Below are 12,095 nucleotides of genomic sequence, written 5' to 3' on the forward strand. Positions count from 1 at the left end.
TGACTGATGACATTTGTCACACCAGTCCGTTTCCTGTCTCTCTCTAGATTCTAATCCTGCCGAAGTGCCATAGGAAATCATATTCACAAATACACTCCAAACTATTCCAGAGTAGTGTGTGTGTGTGTGTCATGGTTGTGAAAGTAAAACCACGGACCATAATGCCCCGTCTCCGTCCTTACTGGTAAGACACACCAAAGACAGTGTGTGTGTGTGTGTGTGTGTGTGTGTGTGTGTGTGTGTGTGTGTGTGTGTGTGTGTGTCTGTAACTCGCATACAGGGCCTCTACTGCCCCCCTTTGGTTCATCAATTAGCCAAAACCCAAAGCTGGGGACCTCCCCAAACACACACACACACACACACACGCACACACACACACACAGACACACGCACACACACACACACACAAGTGCACACAGACAGAGACACACGGACACCACTCTCAAAGAGCACCTACGGGAGACTGCAATTCGAAACTGGCCCCTGTAAATGTCCTAACCCAAATCCCTCCAATGTACAGTCCCCCCCCCCCCCCACCTACCCAACCTCCTCCAATGTAGTTTCTTCCCCCTCAAATGTATATACTCCCTTTTTTAGACTCTTTTTTTGTATCACAAACTACTGTATATTTGTAGATCTGGTATGTCGTAAATGTCTAGATGTAAGCAGTACTGTCTATCTGTATGTCATCATGTATGTCATATATGTTATGATGAATTGAAAATGGGGGACCCTGATGTAAACAAGACGAAAGTCTTTCTCTGGTCTGCATGATCCCCTTAACAATTGAGTGTATTGTGTGTATTGTACCCATTCTGCAATCTGTTAATAAAATGTTCAATCAATCAATCAATCAAACCCACCCACTCACTCACTCACCTGGAGTACATGCAGATGATGGATCGGTGAGCTCCTCAGGCCTCAGCAGAGAGTCCAGTGATACACACTGCAGACAGAAACCCAGCAGAACATCACAACGTGTGACACACACACACACACGGTTCACAGTTACAAAGTAAACGGTCAAGGCGTCGCAGAGCAAATATCAATGAAAAGATCCAGCAAATATCCTATTTCTCACCTAAAATGTTGTCAGAAACATATTTTACCGTTTAGGTGGAAAAGGAGAACGTTTACAAGAAAGTTTTACAATCTTGAAGAACAGACACAGAAAACAAGGCCCAACCAAATGCCTTGTGTTTAGGGATGTCCGATATTATCGGCCGATATTGGCATTAAAATGTAATATCGGAAATTATCTGTATTACATTTTTTTTTTTACATTTATTTAACCTTTATTTACCCAGGCAAGCAAGTAAGAACAAATTCTTATTTTATTTATTGTGAAAAGTATGCATAATGTTGTGTTTTTTGGGGGGGGGGGGGAAACCCCGCATATATCGGTATCGGTTGATATCGGTATCGGAAATTAAGAGTTGGACAATATCGGTATATCGGATATCGGTAAAAAAGCCAATATCGAACATCCCTACTTGTGTTACATGGTGACGTAGACGTGTAACAAAAGAAAAGACAAAGACAAACAACTGCCTCTTTGAACTGCTGCGGTCAGGCAAGCGATACCGGAGTCTCATGGCCAGCACAGAGAGACTCAGAAGGAGCTTCTATCCCCAGGCCATCAGGATGCTCAACGACAATAACACTATGTAACAAACCATCAAATACACTCACAGCACACACATCCACACGTACACACTCACTTTAAATAAACAACTCACTGTGGCACCCACTTTAGACACTTTAACACACTTTATATTTATATTATTGGTAAAGAGATTTGCACTACAACTCATACCTCATTGCACCTTACCCTAAGTTGTACCTCATCCCATTTCTGCATTGTACTGTATATTGTAACTCAGTTTTTCCCCCTACTCTGTATTGTATATTGTATAATTGAACACTTTTGTTTTACACTTGTTTACGTACTTTTGACTTTCTATTTTATACTTATCTATTTTTATCTAGCACACTCTCAGGAGCAAAACAGAAAAAAGCATTTCATATAAAAGTATTCTGTATTTTAGTTTGACAACTAATAAAGAAACTTGAAAGAGGTTAGTCCTCGTAGTCCTTTTCTCAGGACAAGGCTGGGCTACAAACGAGGCGTTTCAGGAGCAGTGTCTTCTGTCGGAGAGAATAACTCCCTTCAGCGTGGGAAACACAAAAAGCATAATAGGGCCCCTTTCATTTGGATTCCTATTTGACAGAAGAATTAGGCCCGGTCCACACGAGTATGGATATTTTTACAAAAGGCACATTTTCCTCTCCCTGGGCTTCATACACACATAAACGTCATTTTCGGTATAAAAAAACGGAGGTTTGAAACATAATACCTATTATATACCTTTGATTTGGAAATAGTAACGTGTCCAAGCGAGCAACGCGAACGCCTTTAGCTAAATTCACATAGCGCTCCATAACGCAGCTTCCAGGAATTAGCCAGGATCACTCTGAAACTATACAATATTCACCACGGTATAACACGCAAACGTATACATGAGAAAATGCCCTTTTTTACATGTTGGACGAGAGATAGTGACTGTAAAATGAGCTATAGTATTGTCTCCATAGCTATAATATAGAATAGATATAGCTCTGCAAACATCGTGACGCACAGTGAAAATCCCTATCTTTTAAAGTGTGGCCCATTGACTACAAGGACGGATAAAATGGCTGGCGCTGAAAGTGTTAAGAGGTTAACACAACTGGTTCCAAAGATATTTAATGTTTGTCGGCATATTTTCACACCGCCAACAAAGTACTGGGTCCGTTGTCGCTTATATGGATTTTCTGTCACTACATTCTTTTACTTTTCAGTTGCTGCCGCCAATGAAAATCAGCTCACTACGCATGCTCAGACTGTTGTTCTATGGTATTTGAGATATCGCTTATCGCCACCTACTGGCCCGGCATGGTTGTTGGAGCAATTTATATGCGTTTCTGCATTTACGTCTGGACGGAGGTATTTTTTTAAAACCCTGCCATGCGGACAAGGATTTTCTTTTAAACAGAACATGAAAATATCCGTTTGGAAAAATATCCATATACGTGTGTAGTCAGGGGCCTAAGTCTCCATTTCACTCATTCATATCAACACATCACACAAGGCATTTTGGGAAGCTGACATCACATTTCTTTTATTTATTTTTTAGGCGTTTTATCGCTTTATTTCTACTGGGCAGTCCAGTAGAGAGAGACAGAGGAGGAATGGGAGACAGAGTGGGGGGAAGACATTCGGCAAATAACGACGGGTTCGGGAATCGAACCCGGGTCGGCTGAGCGCGCTATGTGGTTCGCCACTGGGGGGGGCGCACCGACATCACATTTCTGAGGCGAGCCACCATTTGTAGAAGATCACTCCCATTGACTGTGGGTATTGATATTTGATATATTAATTGATATTTGGGTTAAAGAAAAACCTCATGATCATTGTGGGAGAAGCCATCTTTTCTTCATCTCTCCCTCTGTGTTTGTGCATTTTGCAGTTTTAGCGACATCTCTGTGTAAATCGATGTCAGTGATCCAGCAAAGATGGTGACCGGCGTCCACAACAGCAACCGCTTAACTCCCCACCCACTGTCCGAGCCCTATGCAGACGCAGGACCCAAGGGCTCTTATTCACCTTGTGATGTGAAATACAATACAAACTAGACATTTTATATATACGTCCAAAATTGAGACCACTGTCTCTGCAATTTACAAAAGGTGATGGTAAAACAATAAAATGCAGTTTCTACACTCTAGTTCTGAACATTCCGCCATTCATTCCCTATGGACCAAAATGTCCTGTTTAAAGTCGATTTGTAGCCAAACGGTGCGGGGAAACTTTCCAAAAAGTAATAGCAACTCGAGTTGGACCAAGCCGGTCGTTTTGATACCTTACACGTGTGTGGGGTGTGAAAGCCCTGGCGGTAGTTATTGGACAAAAATCGGCGTAATAAATAAAGAAGAATAAAGATACAATATAGATTACACTAGACAATTCCGCGTGGGGAAATTGTGAAAGTGTGGGTGATGCCTGTGCACCGCCGGCCAATGGGAGAGGGTCTGTATTGTCTCTGTATTGTCTCTTTCCACAGCAAACCGGTAGGCAAGGCACCTTGGTTGAGAAATGCAGGCTTCAATCTATGTTGTTTAGTATATCTGTTCAGTACTGTTTCAAGATGCACAATGAGATCTTCTGAGAGCATAGACCACCGCAACACTTCCGGGATTCTGAAATCGGGGAGGAGAAAGGGGGGGGAGCATATGAATGAATGTGGATGAGAGCCGTGATGTAAGTGGTTGCAGCTACGGCTGTGGGGGTGCTAGAGACATGATCCAATCGACTTTTATGCGCCTGAGTTTCCTGAACAGGGCGCGACCCATTCCTAAATCGATCAGAACTAAATCGGCCGAGATGAAGTCCCTTTTCCAGCACCTACTCCCCATACACATGCGCAGATTGTCAACGGAGTCTGGACGACGCGAGGCGACGCGCGAATTAATGTGGACTGTTCCATCAGAGGGGGGTGTCTGATTCAATATTAACATTCAGTATTCAAGTAGAACAGCTAGCTAACTGTTGTGGACACTCACCTTTCCACAGCTAAGCCAAGGCATCTTGTTTGAGAAATGCAGGCTTCAGTCTATGTGTTGTTTAGTCTATCTGTCTGAACAGCACAATGAGATCTTCTGAGAGAATTGTTGAATAGATACACAAATGTTCTAGAATGTTCTATTATGACATCATAATCCTCTTTCATTGGTCTATGTTGACCACGCCCCCATGGTTCGGCTCCTCCCCCTTCAGGGGATTAACCCTTGATCCTTAGGCCGTGCCCCCTTTGTGTATCTTTTGAACCGTTTGTCGTAGAGACTTGCGGGTTGTGCCATTGTACTCAGTACTATAACACCCTAGCAACCAGCTAGAAACACCCTAGCAACCACCTATAACACCATAGCAACCACCTAGAAACACCTATAACACCATAGCAACCACCTAGAAACACCCTAGCAACCACATAGAACACCCTAGCAACCACCTAGAAATACCCTAGCAACCACCTATAACACCCTAGCAACCACCTAGGAACACCCTAGAAACCACCTATAACACCCTAGCAACCACCCTAGCAACAACCTAGTAACACCCTAGAAACCACCTATAACACCCTAGCAACCACCTAGAAACACCCTAGCAACCAGCTATAACACCCTAGCAACCACCTAGAAACACCCTAGCAACCACCTATAACACCCTAGCAACCACTTAGAAACACCCTAGCAACCACTTAGAAACACCCTAGCAACCAGCTATAACACCCTAGCAACCACCTAGAAATACCCTAGCAACCACCTAGAACACCCTAGCAACCACCTAGAAATACCCTAGCAACCACCTATAACACCCTAGCAACTACCTAGAAACACCCTAGCAACCAGCTATAACACCCTAGCAACCGCCTAGAAACACCTTAGCAACCACATATAACACTCTAGCAACCACCTAGAAACACCCTAGCAACCACCTATAAAAACCTAGCAACCACCTATAACACCCTAGCAACAACATAGAAACACCCTAGCAACCACCTATAACACCCTAGCAACCACCTAGAAACACCTATAACACCCTAGCAACCACCTAGAAACACCCTAGCAACCACATAAAACACCCTAGCAACCACCTAGAATACCCTAGCAACCACCTAGAAACACCCTAGCAACCACCTATAACACCCTAGCAACCACCTAGAAACACCCTAGCAACCACCTATAACACCCTAGCAACCACCTAGTAACACCCTAGCAACCACCTAGTAACACCCTAGAAACCACCTATAACACCCTAGCAACCACCTAGAAACACCCTAGCAACCAGCTATAACACCCTAGCAACCACCTAGAAACACCCTAGCATCCACCTATAACACCCTAGCAACCACCTATAACACCCTAGCAACAACGTATAACAACCTAGCAACCAGGGCTCGAGACTAACGATGTCCCGTCGTCCCGGGGACGATCAAATATTGATTTGGGACGAACAGAAATCTTTTTTGGGACGCAACCGGGACGGGGAGGATTTTTTCTTTTTTTTCACAGGAAATCCAATGTCTATCTCCGTCTCCCAAGGCAGAGATACGCTAATCCAACATCAAGCTCCTACCCACCACTCCTCAGCCAGTCGCGCTGCAGCACCAAGCTCCTACCCACCTCTCCGCAGCCAGTCGCGCTGCAGCAGCAGCAGCAGCATCACACCCCAAATGAATCTCGCTCCAAAAAATAAAAACGTGTTATCAGGTGAGGGAAATCTCTCTTACCTAGGCTTTCTCCACTGTACAAAAACACAGCGAAAAGTAAAATAAATAAAAAAACACGCTATACTGTCACTGTGGCATCCTCTCAGTGAAGCGAGCACTGTAAACAATAAACATGCTGCGCTATTTGAAGAGGGTGAACACAGCAGAAGATGGAGAACAGTCCCAAACTGACCAACAGGGAACTGCATCCACATCCAGCAATACTACCCCAGGCCCAGGGCCTGAGTCTAAGGTGAGGACACATTTAAATCACAGAAGTGTAATGTTAGTCTATTGGAACTGTATAGTTATCGACGCGTTCTAGTTATAGCTGCTTATTATAGCTAACGTTACTGACTAACGTATCAGACTGCCACTGATTAATCCATAGTTCACACTATTTTATTCTTATTGTTAATATTATTATATTGTTATTCCTATTTTAGTCCTATATTGACCTAATGTTTATTGTTGTTCAATGTGAGCGATACATAGTCTGCTCTGTAGTGCCGAATTTCCCTCGGGATTATTAAAGGATTTCTATTCGATTCTATACTAACACGTAATGTTACTACCATTGCGAGTTAATTGGCATAACGTTACATTTATCGAAATGAACACGGAGAAATAGACGACTTCACTTCAGCTACATGATGAATCTATATTATTCAGTGAGGAGGGCCCGCTGGAATTTAGCAGCAGTTATCAATATCGACCAGGAGCAGTGGTGCGTTATTGAAATCAACTGGGATTGCACGCACCTAATGGTGCCACGTGCACGCGCGCTCCTGGCGCACGCGCGCGCTCCCGCGAATGCGCATTTAATGTCCCCTTGCTTGAGCACAGACTACAGACAGTGCCTAATTGCCTCTACGAATGGAATGTAACACATGTCATTCACAACAAGTTAGGTGTGAATGTATCTGAGAACGTATTTAACACACCTGACCAGGAGGACAGCGCGATCTAAGGGACATGTTTCATTACTAGTCAAGTGTCATTACTTTAGTTATCAAAGGTGGAATCTCTGGACGCAATGACATTATATAGTTTAAAGCTAAACTACGTTTTTCTTTCTTGTTAGAAGAAGGATAACTTATTCAGTTAGATTTGATCTTTATTTATCTAACATTTTCAACCATAAACACACATTTGTAATAACAAAAAAAAACTAAAACGAAATAAAATACAAATACATTTAACAACATGGCTCCAATTGGTTGACTATAACAGCACCGTGACCAAATATCCCTATATTGTTAAACACTATTTTTTATATATATATATTTATTTTTAATCATAATTATTCTTGTGAAATCTTTCCACCTGGGAGCCTTTTGACTAAATCAATTAATTCTCCCCTTCTCTGAATGGTGTTTCTTATGGCAATAACAACTATAGACGACAAAACCAAAGTAAATAAACAACATTTGATTTTTGGGACGGTTACATTCACTTTGAGACGGTTAAAATTGTATTTCGGGACGGTTCTGGGACGGTGGTGAAAAAAGTTAGTCTGGAGCCTGCTAGCAACCACCTAAAACACCCTAGCAACCACTTAGAAACACCCTAGCAACCAGCTATAATACCCTAGCAACCACCTAGAAACACCCTAGCAACCAGCTAGAAACACCCTAGCAACCACTTAGAAACACCCTAGCAACCAGCTATAACACCCTAGCAACCACCTAGAAATACCCTAGCAACCACCTAGAACACCCTAGCAACCACCTAGAAATACCATAGCAACCACCTAGAAACACCCTAGCAACCACCTATAACACCCTAGCAACTACCTAGAAACACCCTAGCAACCAGCTATAACACCCTAGCAACCGCCTAGAAACACCTTAGCAACCACATATAACACCCTAGCAACCACCTAGAAACACCCTAGCAACCACCTATAAAAACCTAGCAACCACCTATAACACCCTAGCAACAACCTAGAAACACCCTAGCAACCACCTATAACACCCTAGCAACCACCTAGAAACACCTATAACACCCTAGCAACCACCTAGAAACACCCTAGCAACCACATAAAACACCCTAGGAACCACCTAGAAATACCCTAGCAACCACCTAGAAACACCCTAGCAACCACCTATAACACCCTAGCAACCACCTAGAAACACCCTAGCAACCACCTATAACACCCTAGCAACCACCTAGCAACCACCTAGTAACACCCTAGAAACCACCTATAACACCCTAGCAACCACCTAGAAACACCCTAGCAACCAGCTATAATACCCTAGCAACCACCTAGAAACACCCTAGCAACTACCTATAACACCCTAGCAACAACGTATAACAACCTAGCAACCACCTAAAACACCCTAGCAACCACTTAGAAACACCCTAGCAACCACCTAAAACACCATAGCAACCACCTAGAAACACCCTAGCAACCAGCTAGAAACACCCTAGCAACCACCTATAACACCCTAGCAACCACCTAGAAACACCCTAGCAACCACCTATAACACCCTAGCAACCACCTAGAAACACCCTAGCAACCACCTATAACACCCTAGCAACCACCTATAACACCCTAGCAACAACCTATAACAACCTAGCAACCACCTATAACACCCTAGCAACAACCTATAACAACCTAGCAACCACCTAAAACACCCTAGCAACCACTTAGAAACACCCTAGCAACCACCTATAACACCCTAGCAACCACCTATAACACCCTAGCAACCACCTAGTAACACCCTAGCAACCACCTAGTAACACCCTAGAAACCACCTAGAAACACCCTAGCAACCAGCTATAACACCCTAGCAACCACCTCTTTTGTATCTTTTGAACCGTTTGTCATAGAGACAATACAGACCCTCTCCCGTTGGCCGGCAGTGCACAGGCATCACCTCACAATTTCCCCTGCGGAATTGTCTGATTGAATATTAACATTCAGTATTCAAGTAGAACAGCTAGCTAGCCGTTGTGGACACTCACCTTTCCACAGCTAAACCAAGGCATCTTGTTTGAGAAATGCAGGTTTCAGTCTATATGTTGTTCAAGTTAACGTTACGTTAATCATACCATATTTATAAGCGCTGAATCTTAATAAATATAGGCTACACACAGGCTTTTAAAGACTTTAAAAGTCATGAAATGTGTAGCGCATTGCTTAGAGTTATAGAGGGCCATATATCTGCTGCGCTCGGGAAAAAATCTGCGGTGCGTAATTGTACATCTTTCTCCCCGCAGTGATCCTGAAAGCCGCGCGTCAGACCTCAACAACATATAACAACATGAGACACTGAAAGGCAGGTAATGTTAATTGGAAGCAGTTTTATATAGAAACAAAAGGAATATGAGCCGTCAGTGAAAGTTATTTTCTCCCCACACTACAGGTGATGCGGACAGCTGCGTGTGTCAGACCCACCCAGCTTGACTGTCAAAGATCTACCCAGCCATCCCCGATTAAAACCACAGGACAGGTACAGGCAGGGCTAGGGAGATGAGCAAAGCCAGGGAGACATGCGCAAGTTATTGTCATTGTTTTTGTAGGCTATGTTATTTAATTACTGTTATTTAGTCAATGAAAACGAGAAGAAAAAGAACACTACTTTGGCTCCAAGGAAATAAATTAAAAGAGAGGTGCTCGTTGCCGTGGGGCAGTGTTCGAATTATGTGGGGGCCAATGGGGGCTCAGCCCCCATAGATAGAGTCACAGATCCAGTGAGAGAACAAAGACAGGTCCTGAGAGCAGCTGAAAGGAAGTATAGAAAGTCACACCTCACTGCTGACATCGACACATATCACAACCTCTTGTTAACATTCTCCAAAACCATTACTAATGCCAAAGCTTCTTTCTTTCACCATAGGATCGAGGCCTCTGCCAAGAATCTTCGCAAACTGCATGCTACCATGTCCTCCCTCCTCACTCCCCCCCCACCCCCCCCTCCCTCATCTTTCTCTGCCGAAGACTTTGCGATCTTCTTTGAGGAAAAAGTGGAGAACATCCGCAGCTCCTTCTCCCAACCCCCACCCATTCCAAATGCTGAATCGAGAACCTCATCCTTCACTCTGTCATCTTTCTCTCCCATTACAGAAGCCGAGACCCTGACACTGGTAACGTCGAACCGTCCGACTACATGCCAGCTGGACCGGCTACCTTCCCCACTCCTCCAGACCATAGCACCAGACATCCTCCCATTCCTAACTGCAACCATCAACTCCTCACTCAACTCGGGGGTGGTCCCCACCTCCCTAAAACAAGCCAGTCACGCCCCTCATAAAAAAACCATCCCTGAACCCTACCGTCATAGGCAACTACCGTCCTGTCTCTCTTCTCTCCTTCCTTTCTAAAACACTTGAACGTGCTGTATCCAACCAACTTACTGCTTATCTCTTACAGAATGACCTCCTAGACCCTAATCAGTCAGGCTTCAGGACTGGTCACTCCACAGAGACAGCCCTCATTGCGGTCACAGAGGCACTTCACTTAGCAAAAGCGAAAGGCCTCTCCTCTGTCCTGATTCTCCTAGATCTATCTGCAGCCTTCGACACAGTCAACCACCAGATCCTCCTCGCGGCCCTCGCAGGAATGGGAGTGGCTGGCTCTGCGCTGACATGGTTGTCATCATACCTCAATGACCGCTCCTACCAAGTGTCATGGAGAGGGACCCTGTCGGCCACCCGCCCCCTGCGGACGGGTGTCCCCCAGGGCTCGGTTTTAGGACCCCTTCTCTTCTCCCTCTACACTAAATCACTGGGTAACATTATCACGTCTCATGGCTTCTCCTACCACTGTTATGCCGACGATACTCAACTCTTCCTCTCCTTCCCTCCCTCAGATATCCACGTCTCTGAGCGGATCTCGGCCTGTCTGTCCGACATCTCCGCCTGGATGACGACCAACCACCTCAAACTGAACCTAAGCAAAACAGAATTGCTCCACCTGCCGGCCAAATCCTCCCCCCTGACCGACCTTTCCATCACAGTCGAGAATGCAGCTGTGACCGCGTCCCCGACCGCCAAGAACCTTGGTGTTGTCCTCGACGACCAGTTGAACTTCTCTGCTCACATCGCAGCGACAACCAGAACCTGCGGATTCCTCCTGAGCAACGTCAGAAGGATCCGCCCCTTCCTGACAAAAGAAGCCACCCAACTCCTCGTCCAATCAACAGTCATCTCCCGCCTCGACTACTGCAACGCACTGCTCGCTGGCCTCCCGGCCACTGCCACTAAGCCTCTTCAACTCATTCAGAACGCAGCGGCCCGCCTGATCTCAAACCTACCGAAGTCGGCCCATGTCACCCCACTTCTTAGGGACCTGCACTGGCTCCCCATTGCTGCACGAATCCGCTTCAAGGCCCTCGACCTAGCATACCGTGCGGCAAAGGGAACTGCTCCCGCCTACCTCCGGTCAATGGTCTCTAACTACACACCCTCAAGACCCCTACGCTCTGCATCTTCTGGCCGCCTCAGACCTACTCCTATCCAAGCTCCGGGAGGGTCATCAAAGAGAAGTCGCCTATTCTCAGTCCTTGCCCCACAATGGTGGAATGAACTACCCACCCCAGTTAGGACAGCCGAAACACGTCCAATCTTTCGCCGTCGACTAAAGACGCACTTCTTCAACCATTATCTGAATTAAAAAAAAAAAAAAAAAAAAAAAAAAAAAAAACCTAACCCTAACTAACCATACTGTCATGCACTTGTCCTAATAAACTAACCTACACTGTAGCACTCAACACTTTGATGAACATTGTTACTCAGCTGATAGAGTTGTATCCTTCCTGATGGCTTGTCGTACAGAACTTG

At 44.9% G+C, this 12,095-nt stretch overlaps 1 protein-coding gene across 1 annotated transcript in view; it reads right to left on the bottom strand.

Moving 5' to 3' along the window:
• Positions 1–12,095, bottom strand: part of LOC311223401 (consortin-like) — a gene marked incomplete at its 3' end in the record, with an annotated part of 109,457 nt that overhangs the window by 22,427 nt on the left and 74,935 nt on the right. Inside the window, 1 exon segment of the mRNA XM_084308189.1 lies at positions 880–946. Within this exon segment, the coding sequence (XP_084164315.1) occupies positions 880–946 (67 nt within the window).

Source organism: Notolepis coatsorum (assembly GCF_963971535.1).
Source record: "Notolepis coatsorum genome assembly, chromosome: 2".
Lineage (NCBI taxonomy): Eukaryota > Metazoa > Chordata > Actinopteri > Aulopiformes > Paralepididae > Notolepis > Notolepis coatsorum.